Genomic DNA, 22,108 nt, shown 5'->3' on the forward strand with positions numbered 1-22,108 from the left:
TGAGCCAGGGCAAGCACACAGCAATGCAATTATTAGTACTGCTCACTTTGGACCTCCCACAACACCATCCCAGGCCCTGGCTGGTTCTGTGTTTGTGGCCTGGTGTATGTTACCACTTGCCACACAACACTGGGTTAGTAACAATACTACTTAAAGTTTGCCCACAGTAATTTAAAAGCAACCCCAGTGGATAAAATTTATAAGCAGTAGAATGCATTCAGTTACTATATAGAAGTTAAACATTGACAGCATAATTGCAGAAATCTTTTCAAGCTAAAAATAAGCTGACCCAAGACATTAAGTTGAGAAAAGTTAACACAGAAAAAATGTTTAATATGAACTACAGAGACAGTGGGTATAGTACAGAATGTCTTAAGCAAAAGATACACCAATCAGTACTTACAAAGGAATGAACCATTTCTTTGCTTAACATTACAATTCTCATATGTAAGTTCATATATGTAGGTTGGTAAGTTTTACCATTCTGGAAAAAATAAGGTGTGTATATCATCAGCTAGATGTGCTCACTGTATGCTCCATTTTTTTTACGCAAGGCCCGGGTGACTGGAAGTGCAGTTGTCAGGCATTTTAATTAACTGGACAGCCATTTGTTTCTGCACGACAAGGCATCGTTACACAGGAGCAATCAGGAGACAACAGGAAACAGCCAAGCACTCTGCACTGCAACACGCCACCTTAACAGCTAACCAGCATTACTCAACTGCTACACAACTGCGCCTAGTGCACAAAAATACATAAGAGAAGAGATTAGAATTGAGTCTGGTAAAACAATCCTTGCAAATATCAACTGTCACCTGAAAAGATTTCTACCAATTTGAAATTTGAAGAGGCTATTTTAAGTCAAAGTTATTCTTTCTTTTTTTTTTTTTTTCCTTAAAGAAAAGCATTTACAGTAAGTTTCAAGTTGTTGAAGTTTTGTGGAATCTTATTTAAGGAATCAAGATAAAATTGAGAGAACTTTTTGACAGTTAGCTATCAGCATATAATGGCTGCATGATTCCTCAGTATGAAACTGGAGGCAGCAAGTTACCATCGATTTTAATTTCCAATAGAAGTCAGCACTGTATAAACAAAAATGAAGTTTTACCTCAAATATCCAAGCCAATAATGAAATCGGTAGTCGTTCACTTCACTAAATTACAAGAAATTTGAATAACAGCAACAAAATGGCACATAAAATGTAAAATCTGCCACTTGAGGCGCAACTTAAACAAGTAAAAAGTTAGACAAAATGTTACAAAATAACCTTTTCAACAGCTGGTTGCACGGCCAGGGTCTCTCCAACGGGCTGAAGACTCAAGCGATCCTTTCCCCCCAAAGGCGTCCTTTATCTGGGTTCTCATTTAGCTGAAGCATCTAGGTTTGAAGAGAGAAAAGTTCAGCTGGGTTTCTACCTTGTTTATTTTGGGTGTGGATGACTTCAGTGATACTTCTAGTTGTGTTTCAACTGGCTTTGCCTATTTAAGTTTTAAAGAGTTTCCACAGTGTTCCACCTCCCCCCAGTGTGTGTTGCTTCACTTCAGAGGCCAAATGTAAGGTTTGGTCAAAATATTTAGTTACAAAGTAGAATAAGCACCAGGCTGTAGATCAAGCCGCCATTAACTTCAATTCAGCCTGTTCACCACTCAATTATTCAGAGCTCTATAAAGTTACAAAACTAATACTTTTTCATAAATACTTAACTAAGCTCTAATTAGCATTCAAAACCGAAAATGTGACTAATTTTGCTACAATTACCTAACTCCAGAGCTAGCTCAGGCCCTTTCCTTTTAAAAAAATAGGACCAAACAGTTTGAAGGGTTAAAGACACACTATCCTTTCCCCACCCGGTGTATCCTTAGATGCCTCTTCAAGATGTCCACTTGAGGAAAAACTAAGTTTCCGTGGTTTTCTCCTTGCAAGGAATTTGCCACCTTTTCTAGGACAGTTATTACCTCCAGTCAGTACAATGGCCACTGAACCGATCTTCCGTTCTAAAAGGATAGTGTATCTTTAACAGCGTAAGACAAACCTGCTCCAACACACGCCCACAGAAACTGGTCCCTGGAGGATCAGCCAAATCAGTTAAAATCTGCAATACTGGCCAATATTCTTTTAGCAAACAGGAGACCGCAGCTTTAAAGGGGAAAATGCAGATGTTGGATAAATACAGTAAGAAATAGTCATTTTCATCATAGGTTGCGTCTCATACAATATTTTATTAAAACCAAGGCATTAATCTTGCAATAAAACATTTTCTCTGTTTAAAAAAAAAAATCTCTGTAGAAAACCCTTCAGTAATTATTTCCCTAAACCAATAACCAAAAAACCACTGCTCAAGAAAAAAAAAACCAAAACCAACAACTAACAATGTGCCCCACTAGGATTCACTTGGTTCAGGCTATTAATGTTCCAAGAACTACCCAACACCCCACCTAAGTGCTCTAACAAATTAACATGCATCCTGTGCTGATCCCGAGGTACATTACCATGTTCCTAGGAAGATACAGCTCCTTCTTCTTCCGGAGACTTGGGAGGGCTCTTAGACCTGGATCTAGAGTTGGATTCCCTCTTTGAGGCAGGGGGAGGGCTTCTAGATCTAGACCGGGATCTTGACCTGGACCGGGATCTGGAGACAGATGAGGACTTTGACTTGGATCTCCTGGCAGACCTGGACTTGGAGGTGGAGCGAGACCGAGAGCGTGTGCGAGACCGGGATTTGGATCGACTGTAGCGGGACCGACTGCGGGACCTAGAGCGGCTCCTGCTTCTAGATCGGCTGCGACGGCGTCTTCTAGGGCTAAAACACACCAGGAAGGGGGGGGGAAATAAAAAAAAAGGAAAAAAAAAAGGCGCGTTAAAAGTTGCTCACGAGTGACGCACGGACTGGAGCGAGTGCTGCGGGACAGGGAAGGCGGAACAGGACGCACGTGGGCAAGAAAATGAGCGTTCCGAGGGCGCCATTGTTCAGAGTGAGTGGCCGGGGGCTAAATCTACTATAGGGCGAAACCCTTCCAACTCCGAGGGAACACACGCGCCTTTGCAATTAAGCCTCTAGTAGATCCCCCCCTCCTCTTCCCAGCCCCGCCGCGAAACTCACTGGGAAAAGAACACAGAATGCCAGAATCGGTCCGGTTGGAAGGGGCAACAGTCGGTCATTTGGTCCAACCTCCCTGCTTAAGCAGGGTGGGCCTAAAGCACATGGCTCAATTCTGTTCACTGACGGACACCTCGCTACCTCTCTAGGCAACCAACACGAAAACAAACGGGTCCCACTGCACAGGCGCACAGCTCAGGATCATCTCATTCACTGCCCAAACTCCGCTGCCCGTTCCGCGGCGCTCACCTGCGGCTGCGGCGGCCGTAGCCGCTGCTGCTGTACCGGCGGGGCGGCGGCCCGCGGCGGCTGTGGTGCGAGTCGGGCGGGCGGCCGTAGCGGGCCATCTGCACGCGGAGCTCCCGGCCGTCCAGCACCGCCCCGTCCATCGCGTCCATCGCGTCCTCCGCGTCCCGCTTGTCGTGGAAGCGCACGAAAGCGAAGCCGCGGCTCTCCTTAGTGTAGCGGTCCCGGGGGATGTAAACGTCGCCCACGCGGCCGTACTTCTCAAAGACCCTCCGGAGAGTGTCCGGGGAGGTGCGGTAGGTCAGGTTGTCCACCTTGAGGGACGTCATGCCCTCCACATCGGGCGGCGGGCGGCCGTAGCTCATGGCGGGCAGGAGCCCCTGAGGGGCGGCGGCGGCCGAAGAGAATAAACCTGAGGGGTTGAAGGGAGTCAGCAGCCGGCGCGGCCCTGAGGGCGACGCGCCTCACACCGCAGGGCAAGTCCAAAACGGAGGAGAGCTACAGCGGATAGGGGAAAGCCGCGGGGTCCGCAGGGAGCAGCACCCACCTCAGGCTCCGAGGGGCGGCCCGAGGCCGGAGGAAAGCGCCAGGAGCAGCCGCCCCGTCCCGCCGCGACGAGGAAATGAGGGGGAACCGCCCGCGCGCGCGGCTTAACGCCACAAAATGGCCGCCGGCGCCCCGGAAGGGAATGCGGCACCGCCCCGCCCGCGGCGCCGCGGGAACGACCCCCGATCCCTTTTTCCTACTTTGCCCCGAGGTGGTGCCGGGGGGAGCGCGGGGAATCCCCCTCTAAATTAATAATTCGTCCCGCGGTTGGAAAGTGGCTGTTAAAACGTCGCCGCCGTGACCCGGAAGAGCTCGGAGGAGGCAGGGAAATTTTTGAACAATGTGTGTTGAAAACCGTAAAAAAAACCCCCAAACATTAGCAATAGCAATTTAAAAAAAAAAAAAAAAAAAAAAAAGAAACGAGGGCAGAGCAGTGCGTGTGGGGGAGGGAGAGGGGCGACAAACCCCCGCCGCGCGGAAATAAAAGCGATGGTGAAGTGACTCGCTTGTGGCGCGGGCGGGCGGGCGCGGTTTAAAATGGCGGCCGTGGAGGGGGGAGCCGTGAGGGGACCGGCGCTCGGCCCGGGTTCTGCCAGACCGGTCCTCCCGGAGCAGCCGCTGTGAGACCTCCCTGCCTTTCCTGCCCGCGCTCCGCTGTGTGCCTGTGGCGGCTGTGAGGGGCCGGGCAGCCCGGAGCGGGCTCTCCTTCATCCCTGCGGGCAGCGGTGCCCGGGGACGCCGCCTCGGCCCCGCCGGCTCTGGACGTGCCGCGATGGATCCGCGCCGCAGCCCAGGCGGCCCCCGCCGGCTCCTCGGTGCCTGGGAGAGCTGAGCGAGGAAATACTAAAATCATCCTCACACCGGCCCCCTGTGCAAGTTCGTGCTGTGTAAGGGTGACAAGCAACTTCTCAGAGCCTAAGAGAATTCCGTGAAAGCTGCTCTTCCACCCCAAAAGTTGTCGCTCCGTCACCTCAGGCACTAATAAAATGCCCAAACTCCTGAACTGCAATACCTGGTTCTCATCTCAAAACAGTGTTAAAAGTTTCTATGCAGCTGTTCCATAACATTGTGTTTAAAAAAGAATTGAAATTAGACTGTTTTCTACTGATCTGTTTAATCCAATGGCAATATCGATATGAAAAAAAAAAAAAATCAGTATTCGAATTTAAATTCTTGGTTTTAAATTCTTGGTTTTACTATAGTTGTGTTTAACTTTTTTTTTTTTTCACTGAAGAAGTATAAAAATAAGCATGGATACAAATCTAGAAGCAACAGTTTGTTTCCTGCTACAAATGACTTCAGAAATCAAATAAACTGATACTGGTTTGACATTTTGTGCTGCTTCATGTTTGTTCTATTTTTTCCACCAGAGAATTTTGATTAAAAAACCCTCAGTGTTTCATCTGCTGAAACCCTTTTTCAAAGGAGAAATTTGAAGTTTATCTTTACAGTGATTCCCCTGAAATGACAGAGGAAGTTTCCTATGCCCCTTCCTCCAGGTTTCATTCATTTCAACACACGTTGCTGCTGTTGCCAAAGGAATTGTTCCAGCCCACCAGCCCAGTTTCCTGCAGGATATGAGCTCGTACTGGCACTAGTCAGAGGAGATGTGAACGGCACACTGTTCCTAGAGGATCTTAAAATTCTGCTACTACAAATTAATAATATTAAAAAGTAAGAAGAGAGCTTTTCTTGTGTTAAGACCCCTCACTTTGGTGTTTTTTTGATTTCCAGCCGGTCAGTCCCAGCCTGTGCTGGTGCCTGGGGTTGCTCCTCCTCAGTGAAGGACCCGGCACTTGCCTTTGCTGAACTTCAGACAATTCCTCTCTGCCCTTCTCCCCGGCCTGTCCAGGTCCCTCTGAAGGGCTCACAGCACTCTGGGCTACCGGCCGCCCCCACCAGCTTTGTGTCACCAACGAACTTGCTGAGGAGGCATCGACCCCTCATCCAAGTCATTGATGAGGAAGTTAAACCACCCTGGGGGACACCAGTGAGAGGCCTCCAAACAGACCCAGTGCCACTGATTGGGACTGGGATTTTCCATTCGGCCGGTTCTCAATCACCTCACTGCCCACTCGTCCCACCTGCACATCCTGAGTTTCCCCAGGAGGGTGTTGTGAAACGCAGTGTCAAAAACCTTGCTGGAGTGAAGATGGACACTATCCGCTGCCCTCTCCTCATCCATCCATGCAGTTGTTTCATCATAGAAGGTGATCATGTTCATCAAGCAAACCTTATCCCACTTCAGATTCAATTTAAACCCTCTCAACGAGCCCTTTGAACTCCTGGGCTAATATCCTTTTCTCCCTTTGAGATCTGTTTCTTTAAACCCTTTACTGTAGACAGCAGAGGTAAAAGGTGGTGATTTGTCATTTACTTCAATCAGTTCTGCATTTCCTTCTCTGCCCTTTTTGCCAACATTAAAGTAGAACTGATTTAGTTGAATTCTCCAGTCCCAGAGGCCCAACAGAACAAAGGATGGTAACAGGAAAAAGCTGCCATTTAGTCATTGTCTGATCCTCTCTCAGTTTTGCTGATGTTTTAACAGAGATCTTCATGGCTCGATTAATTTAGAAATTATTTAGAAATACTGTGAAGTAGAAGATTAATGGTATCACTTCCATCCCTGGAGGTGTTCAAGGCCAGGTTGGAGGAAGCTTGGAGCAACCTGGTCTACTGGAAGATGTCCCTTGCCCATGACAGGGGTGGGATGAGATGGGCTTAAGGTCCCTTTCAATCAAAACCACTCTGTGATTCCATGATTCTGTAGTTGTGTGGCGGTTTTTATTTTTTGGTTTGTGAGCGGGGTTTTTGTATGTCTGGGTGTTTTGTTTTTTAAATCTTGCCAGGTGTTATTTAGTGGCTAGAAACTACAATTTTCAAAAACCGATACAAATAACTTTATTTTAAGGACTGGGAGATTTTCACCGCTTCAGACAGGAAAAGGTTGCCTCGATAAAACTGCATTTCCCATAGTGCACAAGGGCTCTCGGGGCTGGGTCAGCTGATCGAGACGTTGAACTGTTCCTTATTTCCTGTGCAGTGCATGGAGATGTGCGGGTGGCTCATCTTTCCTTCGTCAGGTGATTGAGAGAGGCCGGGGAGCGCAATTCTGATTTCGACCATGACAAGAAGCGGAGGCGATTAACCTGCTCGGCATTGGGAAAGCTGCTCCTTCGGGAGAAAGGGATGTCATGAAGTAACACACTGCAGTCAGCCCTGGTAACTTCATGGGAACAGGTACAGGGAATCTTAGGCTTTACCTTTTGTACCATTCCTTTTTTTTCCCAAGGTACCGATTTTGTTGCACATTATTTAAAAGGGGTGACCAGGAATCTTGATTAATTGATATTTTCTAGCAGCTGATAAGTAGCCCTAAGTAATCATTATTTTTGAAGCTTGCTTTCTTTTATTCTTTTTGCCTTTTTTCTATTTTTTTTTTTAGCAGAGAGATTAAGAGGAAACTTTTAAAAGAAAGAAGAGTTTTTCCAGACTGAAGCGGAGGACTTGGGAAGAACACACAAAATGTCTTCGGAAGGAAAAAAGCTTTTCAACATCATTATTTTGGGAGTCTCATTTATGTTTATATTCACTGCTTTCCAATCCTGTGGCAATATCGCGGTAGGTGTGACTTTCTAAACGTGCCACATTTCTATCTCAGTTATTTATCCTGGCTTGTCTTTTGTCTGCTCTAATGTTGTTTTATTTGGGATTTTCTAAGTCAAGATACTTTGACATTTATCTTCTTTTGGTTTAGTTTTAAGTAGATTAATGTGTTTAACCAAATAATTCAGCAGATTCTTTAAGATAGCATAGCTACATCTAAAACTGAGCCTGACTGCTTAGAAAGTAGAAGATTAATCTTATAAAATGCTTGAACTTTAAAACAGTGTCTGCTTTGACACTTGCAATGTTGGATAGCTGAATGACACTGAACCTTGCATAGTCTATATTCTGTATACTCCCTTTCAAAATATTTGCCTAAGTTATTATTCACCATGCTATTATTAACTAGATTTTCATAATATAACGAACTAGATATTGAGGGGGAGTATGAGGATAACACTTGACAAATAGATTTCTAGAGTTGCTAAACTGCCAAGTCACCTTCCAGCTGAAGGAGTTATTTGCTGCTATTCAGTATCTCTTTGCAGAGCAAAAATTGAGCACAGCATAATCCAAATTTACTGTTACTATTTAAATTTTTAGACTGCTGCTACTGCCAGGTTTAGCCCTTTAACTTCCTGAGCTGCTTTCAGTACTATTCGTTCTGTTCCTGCAGGGCAGTTAGATTTCAACATCCCCTTGAGCCCACAGGTCTTACAGCTCTTTTCTTGCATGCAAGAAGGATCCTTGCTGGGCTCAGACGGCTCAATGTCCTTCGCTGCTTTATAGAAATAACTACTTTAGGTAGTGTTTGTAAGTCCTAGTGCAGTGTGATACTTTCTGTGAGCTCTTAAGTGCGGTCCAGCGATCTCAGAAATTCTGCAATGAATTCAGCACCTCACTGAATTGGACTTTGTGATCTTGTAATCATGTAATTCATTGTCATAAAAGTCTCTACAAGTGACTTTCAATCAGATCTACCCGCCAGTCCAGCTAACTACATGGTCTCATGATCACTAAAGCTGATTCAAGGGGAAAAAATGGAACAGGGAAATAACAGGAAGCTGAACGGAATGGAAACTCTTATCAGAGATTCATAGTTAGGTCAAGTTAAGATTATTTGGAAACTTCTTTTTTCCCACTTTTAAAATTAAGATAGTCATATCTATCTACATAAGAGGGGTGTAAGTGAAACAAAACTTCTGTGAAGTATTTTAGGTCTCTTGTGAAATCATGGTTTAATAATAAAGTACTAATTTCTTCTTCAAACGTAGATGTTTCCCTGCCAAGTATCTCCTGCATCTTTGTTGTGGAGGTGGTGTGAGTTGTAATTAACATTTTAAATTCTTTTAAGTACTTTGTAGTGTCTATTAATGAATAATTCTAATGTTTGATACTGACTTCAAGCCAATGCAGGTGTTCTCAAAATACAAGATAGATTCTAACACATTACAATGTATGATCTTCCCCTCACAGCAAACTGTTATCACGAACCTAAACAACACAGACTTTCATGGCAGTGGCTACACGAGGTAATTACACGGATTTTCTTCTTACTTTGCTCCTTGCAGGGTGAACTTAGTTACAGTTTCATCCAGTAGAGGGACACTCTCAAGGGATTGCAGTGTTCTGCTGACTTCACAATTTATTGACACACTTAAAGCAGTTTAAAACAGGCTTCTTCTCACAGTTCTGCCCTGAATTATTTCCAGTTGAACTACATATCTGGTTTGCATGTTTTCTTTGTGGGGAGAAAAACCTCTATCATCACATTCTCAGCATTTTACTTTAGGAGGCAAAGAAGGTGGAAGTTTATAAATAAATAAAACTGCTTACTCAGGCCCTTGGTTGTTTGCCTTTGTACACTGTGTTTGTGTAGGACAGGTGGTGTGGATCAGCTCTCAGGAAATAAAACATAAATGTGAAAGGAGCAGTCAGAAAGACAAGCAAAGCCACAAAAAGCCATTCTCTTGGTTGCACTGGCAGAGTCAAACTCGCCAGGCATGATCAGGGACCTTTTGCATGCCAAAATAATCTGTCATGTAGGAAAATCAGATTGCACCTTTGAAGGGTCTAAAAATGCCACTGGCACAAAATATGTCTGTAAAATTTCTGTGGTGTATTTGGCAGAAGATGAAAACCTCACTGACAGATAAATGAGGTTCTAGAACATCCTCCTCGAGATGTACAGGGTACAAAATACAATAACTGCTGTTCAGGCAGTTTGACAGATGCATGCTGTAAATTACAAGATGTCACTGCCTGCAATAGTTTGGGACTCTACTCAGCAATCCAGGGAATACTGCACACTCCTGTATTCCCACGTGGAGTGCCATGGGTGAAGGGAACAGAAGAAGGTAGGGAAATGTTTGACCATCAAAGTTTTGCTGTTAAGTTGTGTATACACTTAAGTGGATATTTTGAAATCCAGTGATGACTCTTAAATCAGTTGCAATGATAGCCTATATTTTATTTTAAGTATTTAATTGTCTTTTGTTTTTTATTTTTGTAGCATGTCCATTATTTATGGAGTATTGTCTGCCTCAAATCTTATATCACCTTCACTGGTTGCAGTAGTGGGACCTCAGTTCTCCATGGTTGTTAGTGGTGTGTTTTATAGGTGAGTATTAATTTTGAGGTTTTGACTGCTTCCTTAGAAATATTTCTTTAATTTTTTCACATCTCAGGCTCCTGTGCCATGCATGAAATTGTCCTGGCTAAGAAAAGCCTCTCATAGAGATACTGTAGTTGTGTAACTGCAGAGTACTTCAGCCTACTGGAATCAACACATTTTTTCCACATCATTTCCAGACTTTGCTGCCTGTGGAATTGAGGTTATGATCTCAGATTAAAAACCATATAAAAAAATTTCTATGTGCTTAGAAGGGTGAAAAGATTTTTCACATACAACCCGTTTTTCAACATCTCTTAGGAGAGAGTAGCTGATTTAAAAGCACCTAAGTGAGGTATCTGATTGTTAAAGAGCATTGTCCACTTTAGGCTGGTATTCAATGAACTGATGTGTTCTGTTCTAGCCTATACATTGCAGTCTTTATCCAACCAGCTACATGGGCTTTCTACACTGCCTCTGTGCTTATTGGCATTGCAGCTGCTGGTAAGCATTGTTCTTACTCTGCTGACTGTTTTTTATGAGATTTGAATGTACCTTTTAAATATTTTTATTTCCTGAGCAATATATTCTGTTTGTTTCAGTCCTCTGGACGGCCCAGGGAAATTGCTTGACTGAAAATTCTGATGAAAACACCATTGGGAGGAACAGTGGAATATTTTGGGCACTCCTACAGTGCAGGTAAGCTTTATTTGTTAATTTTTTTGTTGTTGTCGTTGTTGTTGTGTACACATTCTGCTTTTTACATCTTTTTATAAGTGGGAGACTGCATCGAAAAATACTCTCCTGGAGCCTTGCAGTCAGTTGGAAGGAGAGATGGAAACAATATTTTTATTGGTGTTGTGCATTAGAGAACAGGGAATAAAAGTAAGTTGAATATTGCAATCTCAGCTCTTGAGCTGCTAAAAAAGATACATTTCTGTTAGGGGAGCATTTGAGGGATGTAACAGCAATCTTGTTGGTTGTACAGGGCTGTGCCAATTTGTGTCCTTTGTTGAGGGAGGAGCTGGTTCTTGCTGCCAAGGTGAAGGCACTGAAATTGGACCTGGCAGTCAGAAGGCAGAAAAGAAATCTTGTTTTTGATGGCTCTCTGATATTAAACTCTGAGTGCTACTCGACTGGAAAAAAAACCTAACAAAAGGCTCAGCATCAAGAAGGGCAGTGAGAACAAGGCAGTGAAGGCTGTGTTGCGGCTGTTAAGTGTTTTGTGCAGAGATAGTTAATGCCTCTCCTGAGAGTGAAATGCAATTAGGATGTAGAGGAAAATGATGAAAATGTGCAAGAAGATAGAGCTGATGGCTTGAAGAGAGACTGAAAAGGTTGGGACTCTTTCCTGTGGAGGAACAGCAGCTGAGGAGGATTAAACCAATGTGTTACCCAAAATGAGGGCATCAGGGGAGCTCAGTGTAGAACTTTTGCTCACCAAATGCTGCTGTGCTGGAACTGGGGTCACTGGATGGGAGTTGAGGAGGACTGGTTTGGAACAGATAAAGTGCTTTGTACAGGGGGTGCTTAAACTTTTGGAGCTTGCAGCCATGGGAGTGTGTAGAGTTGGATGGTGTGAGCAGGACTGAAAAGGAATCAAACAAATTCACGGGAGACAGGTGCACAAATGGTTCCTGAAGAGAGATCCTGTTACCACCTGTAATGCAGCAGTTCTGAATATTCTACCAGAACATATATCTGGGAGATAACCAGGGGAGTGAATTGCAGAAATGCTGAGGGTGCTGAGCCTGCATTGCTAATGCTGCTGTGGGGATGGGAGAACATCAGCCTGCAGCAGGGGCATGCTTATGTTTCTAAAGTTTCCAGTTCCAGAATTAACCCCTTAGTATGTTATCAGAGTAGCAATTTCCACAAACCCAGCTGACTGTGTGTTTCACAGTGAGTAAGAAGCATGGGTTAATAAGAGGAAAATTGTCTCTAAAGCTGTTTTAAATCATTCATTTAGAATGAGTATATTTTGAGAAATGGTAGTTAAGGACACAGAATTTCCTTGAGTTGAAGCAATACTTCAGACTAGACACATGACCCTGCAAAGGAAGTATTACAAAATCACCTCCAGAAATATGTCAGCTTTCTAACCTATACCATTCCAAAATTAGAAGCAACTTAGATGCAGATTTCCTCACTTTTGCCACCACCTTGTGTCTTGATTGATGAAAATGAATAGCCAGCATTTTGGGGCAGAACCCTTAAAAATTTGTTTGAGTTTTATATAGAAGCAGCTGACATGGAAAGTGACGCATGTCTTTATTTCTTTCACAATTGCACAGCCTTGGGATTTTTTTTTTTTTTTTGTATAGAATTGTACTACTGTGGTGCTACAACCCTAATTTTTTCATAGAACGTATTGTTGACCTTTGTTCTTTTTGTTTGCAGCTTGATTTTTGGAAATCTGTATATATACTTTGCTTGGCAAGGAAAAACTCACATATCAGGTGGGTACTGCTTGTTTATATGGCCAACCTTTAAATATAGTAGCATGAATTAACAGATGAAATAATAAACTCCAAAGTGGCAGGAAACTTATACAAAAGCAGACTTTTAGGTTGTTTTTTTTCCCTTCCAATTTATTGTAGATAATCTCTTCTTGGAGATTTTCCACAATAGCTACTCTGGGATTTTCCCTGTACAGACACATTTGTGCCAAAAATACACCTATTTGAATATTATGCACACTCTCCCCTTCCAAAATAAGCTCCTGGTATGGAGTGTTCTTCTAAATCATCTTGGAGATTGATAAAGCTATGAAATAAAGGAAAATAAAGGAAAACCATCCCAGTTTACTTCATGTCCGCACTAGTTGTGCTGGCACAAAGCAGTGTAGGAGGCAGAGGCTCAGATGGGGCAGCACTGCTGGGAGAGTGGAGAAAGAACTCTCTTCCTTTCTTGGCGTAAGTTTAAGAGATGAACTTCCTGATGGGATTGTTAGTAATGCTGTATTTTTTTCCATTTGATGTTGTGCTAGACTGGCAAAGAGCAGGAACTGGAGAACAGTAGACTTTATTATCGTTCTTGAGCTAGACAGTGTCGAGATTCTGTTTTTAAAGCAAAGATTTCTGTCAACTGTTTAAGCCAGGCAAAGTGTGTGTGGGGGATTCACTAAGAAAAGTGGTGAAAATATATTTTAATAACAAAAAAAGAATGCTGCTGGGAAGTCAGTGTTCTGTAAATAGGTAAGTTGATTTTCCTGTTCTATAATTACTGATAATTTTCCTTGTTTAGTGCTAATGTTGAATATCTACTGGAGTGGTCAATTCTTTTAACCTTTAAGAGATGATTTAATTCTGCTCTAGTCAATCAGGAATGAGATGTTGACTTTTAAATGATAATTATCAGGCTTCAGAAATAACAGAACAGAAAGAACAATTCACTTCTTGTTTCTGTTAGCTCCATCTTTTCAGGTTCTCCGCAGATACAGGTTTGGTAATGAAACACTGGCTAAGTTTAAAGGTCATTTTCTGCATTCCCTCACCTGTAACACAAAGGTTTAAGTGTTATTGGTAATATTGGAAACACTTTGAACCTGGTGGGGGTCTCAAATTCTGTGCATTCCAAACTTCACTGCTCTGCTAACCACGGAATAGAGCAATTAACTGTGAGGCAGTTCTGCTGTTACATTTCCCTCCATTTTAAGTGTCTTGAGATCCCTCTTTATTAGCAAATTTTATATCAAACCCTAACAGCATTTCAAAATCAAATCTTATTTTACTACCTATATAAAAATAGCACAGGCATTTCAAGCTGTGAAGCACACCTTCTCTTTTTGGTTCTGTGATGATACACAAGTTATTTTTAGGACAAGTTTGCCTTTGCTGTTGAGCGAAGGGGGAAGTAAATACAAACACAAGTAGTGTCTTCAGGGCCATGCATTAGTTCAGTCACAACTGTTTGCTGTTACTGGCTTTTTCCCCTGCTTAATACTGGTAAATGGGAGTGGCTTTTGTGTTAGATGTGTCTGTGCTCTGCTGTAGTAACCAACTTGTTTAGCAGAGTTTCCCCCTCCAGCTGCTGTGGCAGTTACTGAGGTTTTGGTGGCTTTAATGCCTTTGTAGTTTCCCAGCCTACAGTTCATGATGTCATGGTGCTCATGGTTCTGATGCTGGTCGAGAGATTCTCTTAGAAATCTGAAGGGGTTTGGGGCAGTTTATGTCCACTCTGAATTATGTAAGTCTTCAAAGATGTAATTTCTCCTGCTAATAATTTATGCACTTCCTTTAATTGGCTGCTCCTCGGTCATAGCCTTTGCATGGCAGAGAATGTGAGGAACCTCTTTAATTTGCCGATATTTTGTTAGCACCATAAAACTGAGACAGGAGTTTGCCAGCAGCTCCATGTGGAAGGTAAGCTAGAAAATTAGTGTGTGTTAAACACTGTAGCGTGTCTGTGTTAGTTGTTTGAAGGTAGCTGGATTGGTTTGGATATCTCCTGCACATCTGGTTATGGCTCTTGTTTGTTTTTCCACAGAGAGCGATCGCAGAACTGTCTTCATTGCTCTGACTGTTATCAGTCTTGTGGGCACAGTTCTGTTCTTTCTGATTAGGAAACAAGAGGACACAAAAGCTCCAGGGGATGATGATTCCACTAATGAAATCCTGGGGGAGAGCTCGTAAGTGTTGATGGCAATAACATATTGTCACATCTCCTTGTTTGTGCTGCTGCTCCGAAGAGGAACATTGCACATTCACTTCTCCTCGTTTCTAAAACATGAATGTTATCAACAACCTGGAGGATTCACAGATTTAACAGAAAAGTGTCTGCATTTTAATAGTGAAAATATATGAGAAATAATGTTCTTGATATGGCATATTCTCAGGGGTGAAGTTCAGTACTGCACATGAAGTTTTTCCTTTGGTAAGCAAGTGCCTTGCAAAAGATACCCTTCTCCTCTTCTCCCCTGATTATTATTACACACTTCTGTGTTTTATCTTACCCTCATCAGCCCATTTGAAAGGCTGGAATAAACAGAAAATACTCCTTTTTTATAGGTTGTTTTACAAACTGGAACATGTTTTTCCTATCTTCTCTAAATATATATGCCACCCTGATAAATACATTAGAAATGCACAGTTACACAGATTCAGTGCAGTTTTGCCTGAGGCATCAGCTTGAATATTTTTGCTTTATTTAAAGAACAATGAAAATGTTAGAAAAACATCTGTGAGCGTGCCTGTGGAAAAAATACTGAAAGCTAAAAATGTTCAAAAGAAAGATTCTGTTAAGCAAGCATTCACTAGTGCAGGCAGCAAATAGATTTTGTGGTTACTTTAGATCTCAGAAACTTAAAAAAATACATTGGCATATTCCAGTACATAGTGCAGGGCTCTAAAATGTACAGAAGGTTTGAAAAATGAAGATGCCTTCCAGCACAGCAATTAAGTGTGGTTATTCTCTTCCATTTTGACCAAGTCATTTGTTTACCCAGGTCTGCACGGAACAAAATGATGAGAGCAGTGGCTGCCTTCAGTAAGTACAATTTCAGTAAGAGTTGCTTCAGCAAAACCTGGCATCTCCTTGCCAGCTCATTGTGTTTGTGCTGATGATGTGATCATGTACAAACCACTTTAATCACGCAACTTGAGCAGTCCAGGAGAGACTTGGTGTGTTCCTCCTTTGATGTGATTTCAGATCCAAACTGCTTTACAACAGCGTCCTTGTACAGATGAGCACAAAAGGAGCAGGTTACTACTTGGGAAAGGCAGTGAGATTGAAAAATAAAAACCAACAAACATATGAAGATAAAAAGAAGTCACAGGTTGTTTGATTTTGTCACCAGTTGATTGATACCAGTTAACGATTTAGAACTGAAGCATCTGCAGTTCCCTTTGAAGCTTGATGTGTACTGCCTGAGACTGTTAAGTTTGTTGTGAGGATGTGGGGATCTTCACTGAAAATCTGTTTATCCTTTCAGGAGACAGTTGCCATGAATTTAGAGTACAAAAATACGGCAAGCAGAAAATTGTCTGATAATTGGAAACTGTGTCTCTCCTCCTTAATATTTCCCCCACTGCATTTCTTACACAATATAATTTCTGGATGGCACATTTCTAGAGGGCAGGTTGGGGTTGGATTATTTAGCACCCTGCTGTAATAAACAATAAATAAAACTTTAATGCACTTTTTGTATAATAACCAATTTCTGCTTTAAGCAAAGAGCAAAAGTAAGTGTAGATTATCTTAGTGTTCTCAGAAGTTTTATTAATTTTCTTTATTATTTCTTTACAGAGAAATCAATTACACTGAGCTTCACCAAAGAGATGCTGCTTCTCAGTGTTACCACAGCCTACACAGGTATGAAACCAGCAGAGTTTCACCATTGATCAGTGCCAGGGCATTGTTTGGGATTTTGACCCATATCCCTGCAAACATTATTTGGATATTTTAATTAATTTTGGGTTACTTGTGATGTTTCTGTGTCCTGGGGAGTGTTTCTGTACAGGAGGAGGGGTGCATCCAAATCTGCAGGTGCTGATTCAGTAAAGTTCTGGGTCCCAAAGTGAGAGGCAAAATTTACAGAGCTGGCTTTTATGGGATTTGATATTCCGCCATCAAGAGTTTGGAGATTGTTTAATGCAGTTGTATTGCATTTGAATTAAAGGAACATTGTAAATCACACCTTCATTAAGGCATGGGAGATTCCTAATGCTCTTCATTTTAGTCTTGGTCCTACTGGGGATCAGCTTGTCATTTTCAACTGCTTTTATCAATAGGATTTGCTATGGCAAGAGTTCTCACTCTCTTTAGCAGCTTTTCATTAAACTTAGTCTGCCATCTTTGGACCAATGTATGAGTTGTAAAATAAAAATGTAGTTTTGCCATATAAGTGATTCGTCCACCAAAAAAAACCCCCAATAAAACCCTTGAGTTGTTTTTTGGTGGGTTTCTTGCTCCTTATTTGGCTTCACTTGTAGTTTTGTTCATGATCAAATTATTTTTTTTTATAAAATAGATGCACTTTCAGAACCTAAGCTCTGAGTCACCATTAGGAAGAATTATTGTTATATGAAAAGAAAAAGTTAGCTGTGAACAAAATATAAACGTTGCAGTTTACAGCAGCTCCTGGTAGAGAAATAGCAGGAGTAGCTCTGGGGTTGGGTTGCTCCAGCCACTAATCTGAGTTACAAATTACTTCAGAGCATCTCCAGTGTTGTGTTAACCCAGATTAACTCACATGAATTCCTCAGAGGAGGGGAATGTGGAGCAAGATAACAAGGGAAGGGAGTCAGTCAGGTTTTGCCTGAATATCCTGAAATTTTGGTTTACAGGTGGCATTAAAAAAAAAAATCAGTCCAGACTGGGGAAAAAAATATCTACTGCCATCTTCTGGATCTGGGTTGGTGTTGCTACTTTCTGAAGGGAAACAGAAAATTCCCTAAGGCCAAGAAGGGCTTTTATTCCAGAATCACTGATCAGGTTAAGATGCTCCAAGTGCACCCCTGTTTTTGAAGCCATGCAGTTCATCCAGGCAGGGCAGGGTGTGCTGTGCCAGTGTTTGGCTGTAGCCAAAAAGCAAAGGATATAAATTAGAAAGTTTTATTTTAAGCTGTTTTTCTCTGCTTAGGAATAACATTTTGCGTTGTTTTAAATACACTTTTTTATTGACTTGGTATTTTTATACTAGTGGTTGCTCATGGTCACATTAGCTGGGTCAGCTGTGTCACCTTTCCTCACACTAATGGTAATGGAAAAAAAAAAGGATTTAAAACAAATAGCAGTTGTTCTTTCTCAGCTTGAATTCATTATGAATTTAATGTATGAACTAAAATGAATGTATGAACTAAATGTATGAACTAAAAAAGTTCATTTTAGCATTCTTAGCTCCTTATTGGTATTTGGGGCTGCAGGGACTTTTAGGAGTGCCATAACTTGAAGGGAGGGGGGATCCTTAAATGAAATTGTGCTTTATTTCTTCAGTTGCTTTGTGTTATTTCATGTGGCATTTTTCATTTGATAAAATTCCAAATTTTTTGAGAAGTAGAAATGTAAACTGTATAAAGGTGTTGGGTCAAGAGTAGCAGCACTGCACCTGATATAATAATTACATAGTTTAAAATTCCCTCTTTGCTTTTATTACCCACGTCTCATTTAAATACATGATTTGAAAGATACCTGAGAGGAAAAGAGCTTTTAGACATAAAGATTTTCTCCTGATTTTTATGAGAGTGCATCTATCAGTTCTGTTTGGTTTCCTTCCAAGGTTTGGTGTTGACATTCTTTTCTGGAGTGTATGGAACGTGCATTGGTGCTGTGAATAGGTTTGGCAGTGAAGAGAAAAGCCTGATTGGTCTCTCTGGTATTTTTATTGGTGTTGGAGAAATCTTGGGTGAGTCTGAATTTGCTGCCTTTTGACAACAAAAAGGATTAGGGTGATGTAGTAATTCAAAATTGTTTGGGTTATTTTTTTTGTGTTTAACTCAATAGTGTGCTTTGAGCTCCCAGCAATCATTATGTGAACACAAAATGAAACAGAAATATAATTGGCACTGTGGTTCCTTACTACAGTGTGAATTATACCTTACACTGTGAAAGTGGATGTAGACCAGTTCTAATGCTCTGCATTCTCTTTGGATTAATGTGGAGCAATACACAGATTTCAAATGTGAGAAACACTGTTATTAGGGAATTGACACCATTTTGCTATTTTAAATGCTATTTTGAAATAGTAGTATGTTTGCATTTTTATTACTTCTTGAGTGATATAATTTTTAAATTTTTGAATAAATGCTTACACTAAGGATTTCTTTCTTTAAAAAGTTTGCTTGTGTTAAATGAGATGTGATATTTGAATAAATTTGGATACAGGTAATATTCATTAAATAAATACTTCTTTTTTTCTGTAGACTCAAGTACTGAGGTGTTTAACAAAATACCAATGTTCATTAGCAGCTCAGATCCATTGAATTGCAAGGTTTTCCAATTAAGAGCTGAGCACAAGCCTGTCCATTTTCACTTAGTGCTGTTGCAATACTGAAGGAGACTGGCTGCTGGTTAAATACTTGCCAAAAGGTGAAATATGTTCATCAGCAGCCATCTGATCAATCTCCTGCCCCATTTCCCTGACAAACTCCTTGGGGCTCTTTGCTTGTCAGTCAGTCTTTGTTATCCAACATGGGAATGTTTATAATTTAAATTGTCAGTATTTAAATCTTCACTTCTGATTCAATTCTTTCTTTTCTGCTCCTGCAGGGGGAGGACTTTTTGGCTTGCTGAGCAAGAAGAATCGCTCTGGCAGGAACCCAGTGGTGATGCTGGGCATCCTTGTCCACTTCATAGCCTTTTATTTAATTTTTTTCAACATGCCAAATGATGCCCCCATTGCTCCTATGGAAGGAACAGATCAAGTTGCTTATATGGTTCCAAGGTATGTGGAATTTTTTTTTTGCCTTTGGCTGCTGTAACTCAGGATGTGCATAAAGAGCTTGTTTCTCTACAGAAAATTTCTTGAATTTTTTTTTTTCTGTGTAGTGACTAACTCCCTAGAAAAAGCTTTCAGGAATTCTGTTTTTATCAGAGGTAGATATTCCACCAGTCTGCACCCAATTTAGGAACTTGAATGGCATAAGAACAAAAAGCCTGGGGATGAATAATAGCAGTTGTGTCACTTGACAACTGATGTTTCTGACATGTAGCACAATAGCAAGACCAGCATCTATTGTAGTAGCTGCTAAGAATTCAGTTTATTTTAAAACAGTCTTGGGCTCAGTTTTACATCAGGGAGCACCAGCCTTGCCCTGGTGCACTGGTTTCCAAAGTCTTCCAGTGCTATTTGTCAAATTCCACTTGGTCTGACTGCAGCCTGTCCCTTACAGCACTCAGTGTTTGGGGGAAGAATACAGAAAGCTTTCTTATCTCATCTTTGCAACTTCCTTTTGGGCTGTATTTTAACCAATTTGTGTGAAAATCTCGTACTGTCAGTTTTGCAGACACAGCTGTTAACTTGCAATTCTAAGCATTTGTGCCTGTGCAGGTGACTGGTCTTAGCTGGAGTATTTTTCTGTCAAATGAAACTGGTATTTCTCTAACATTCCTGCAGATTTTGTGAACTCACCATGTGTCTCAGCTTTTAATCACTGCTGTGTGGGTTTCATGGCTCCAAGCACTAAAATGAGTTATTTTAGTGATTCTAATTCAGTGTAGAATTGACTTCAGGTAACAGTTACAGAAGTCTTGGCATTCAAACTGATGAAATGACTCCTTTTGCCAAGTCAGGCATTCCCAGTTCTTTTCTAGGGAAAATAAAAGTGTGATAGCTTTCTTCCATTCTCAGTTTCCAAATAAGTCTGCCAGAAACAGTTTATAGATGTGTGAGCTGTTTGAATGAATGGCTTTTAAACTGGAATTGCTTTCTCCTTCAGCAAGGAGGTGGCCATGCTTTGTAGCTTCCTGCTGGGGCTGGGGGACAGCTGCTTCAACACCCAGCTCCTCAGTATTTTGGGATTCCTGTATTCAGAGGACAGTGCTCCTGCCTTTGCCATCTTTAAGTTTGTTCAGGTATTGCCTAACACAGCCTTTTGGAAGTGGGATTGTTTGGATATAACAGAAATACTGGGTTGGTCTTTTTAATGAGCTGAGAAGAATGTTTCTGCAAATTAGTTCATCCTGAATTTTGGTGTAAAACGGTTTTGTGAAGCTGGAAACAGTTTCCTGGGCTATGATCTTAAAGCTTTGTTTCTAGACCAAGTGGTTTGAAATATCAGTGATTTTACCAGTTTGAAATACCAGCTTGCAATGCTACAAGCACTTTGGAGTTTGGTGTTAATTTTCTACAGTTGAATGCTGTTTAAATAACAAGTAAAAACTAAATCTGTTGCGGGACACGCCGAGACATATGTTGAGGTATAATGAAGCCTTAAGATTCTCTGTCTACTACAAAAGCATTCTGAGAGCCTCATATTAAACTGTGTCTATGTCAGTTTGATAATCCTTCTGTAGCAGCACCAGCCTGGAAATCTCCACTGATAATCTTCTCACTTTTGGTTTTTCCTGTCAGTCCATCTGTGCTGCAGTCGCCTATTTCTACAGCAACTACTTCCTGCTGCAGTGGCAGCTGCTGATCATGGTGCTCGTGGGTTTCTTTGGGACAATCACATTCTTCACCGTGGAGTGGGGAGCAGCAGCAGCCCTGGCTGCCCGTGGCTCAGACTACAGCAGCATCTGATCCCTGTGCCAGGCCTGCTCTGCCGGGAGGAACAGCACAGGCACGGTTTTTGGGAGGTGTGAAAAGGTCAAAGAGGTCAAGTTGATGCAGAAGTTGAGGCGGAGGAAGCTGCTACTTCAGTCCAACTGAATGTGAAACAGGAGGAAAAAAAAAATTGCCACATTTAGAGGATTTTTTTTCCTTGCTTTGATCAACTGAGCGTGGGGTTGTGTTGTTAAAAATCTGGTATTGGTGATGGAAGGAAATGTAGGGACCCATGTATCGAACAGTTCTCTTCTGAGATGTCCCTTTCAGAATGTAATTGCCTAATTTCACTCTACCATGCACTACAGAATTAGTTTGGGGGTTTTTGTCGCTTAAATTATTTTTCCTATATTCTAGTTCTGCAGACATTTGAATTCCTGTATTGAATGAGTGATATTTTTATAAGGTAGATTATATTGCAGATCGTGTCTGCACAGCTGAGAAATCAATTTGGCATTGAATTTTTCAACAATGAGATGTGAGGAAGTATTTCTGGGAGAAATGTTGCCTTATTCTGTGTCCCTCAGCTCCTTGTTTCCCAACCATTTGTTTATTAATCTATTTCATGTGCTTGAGTTGTCAGATCCATGGGGTTTTTTTTGGTTGGTTGGGGTTTTTTCTGTTTTAGGCATTTTTGGGTTTGGTGTTTCTAATCTTTTTGTAAGGAAGTCAATCAGGTTATAGTGTGACATGATAGATTTGACAAGAATTTGAAGAAATCACCTTTGGCCATCTTAAAGATGGGATCCCAAGGCCTGTGAAATATTGATGGTGGAAAACAGCTTCTGGCTCAGCATCT

At 41.7% G+C, this 22,108-nt stretch overlaps 2 protein-coding genes across 5 annotated transcripts; one reads left to right on the forward strand and one right to left on the reverse strand.

Annotated features, from left to right (window-relative positions):
- Positions 1-297: 297 nt before the first annotated feature.
- SRSF2 (serine and arginine rich splicing factor 2) lies at positions 298-4,030 on the reverse strand. Of its 4 annotated transcripts, none has more exons than XR_010723473.1 (4): positions 3,891-4,029; positions 3,347-3,755; positions 2,033-2,800; positions 298-1,377 (listed from the first exon to the last, which is right to left on the reverse strand). XR_010723473.1 is itself a non-coding variant. In XM_066200733.1 (4 exons), the coding sequence occupies exons 2-3, from the start codon at positions 3,706-3,708 to the stop codon at positions 2,497-2,499; spliced, it is 666 nt and encodes a 221-aa protein (XP_066056830.1). In that variant the 5' UTR covers positions 3,709-3,755; positions 3,891-4,030; the 3' UTR covers positions 298-2,136; positions 2,490-2,496. The 4 variants fall into 4 exon arrangements, 2 of the variants coding, with proteins under 2 accessions (XP_066056830.1, XP_066056831.1); XR_010723474.1 differs by having other exon boundaries at positions 298-738; positions 1,268-2,800; XM_066200733.1 differs by having other exon boundaries at positions 298-2,136; positions 2,490-2,800; positions 3,891-4,030.
- A 2,910-nt stretch (positions 4,031-6,940) lies between these two features.
- MFSD11 (major facilitator superfamily domain containing 11) lies at positions 6,941-21,665 on the forward strand. Its single transcript, XM_066200389.1, has 14 exons — positions 6,941-7,129; positions 7,335-7,510; positions 8,972-9,027; positions 10,008-10,115; positions 10,531-10,610; positions 10,709-10,805; positions 12,507-12,565; positions 14,595-14,736; positions 15,553-15,593; positions 16,353-16,418; positions 18,325-18,450; positions 19,314-19,488; positions 20,483-20,618; positions 21,118-21,665. The coding sequence occupies exons 2-14, from the start codon at positions 7,415-7,417 to the stop codon at positions 21,283-21,285; spliced, it is 1,350 nt and encodes a 449-aa protein (XP_066056486.1). The 5' UTR covers positions 6,941-7,129; positions 7,335-7,414; the 3' UTR covers positions 21,286-21,665.
- The last annotated feature ends 443 nt before the right edge of the window (positions 21,666-22,108 follow it).

This window comes from Chamaea fasciata, unplaced genomic scaffold (genome assembly GCF_029207755.1).
Source record: "Chamaea fasciata isolate MVZ Bird 193981 ecotype frontalis unplaced genomic scaffold, bChaFas1.0.hap1 SCAF_19, whole genome shotgun sequence".
Taxonomy (NCBI): Eukaryota; Metazoa; Chordata; class Aves; order Passeriformes; family Sylviidae; genus Chamaea; species Chamaea fasciata.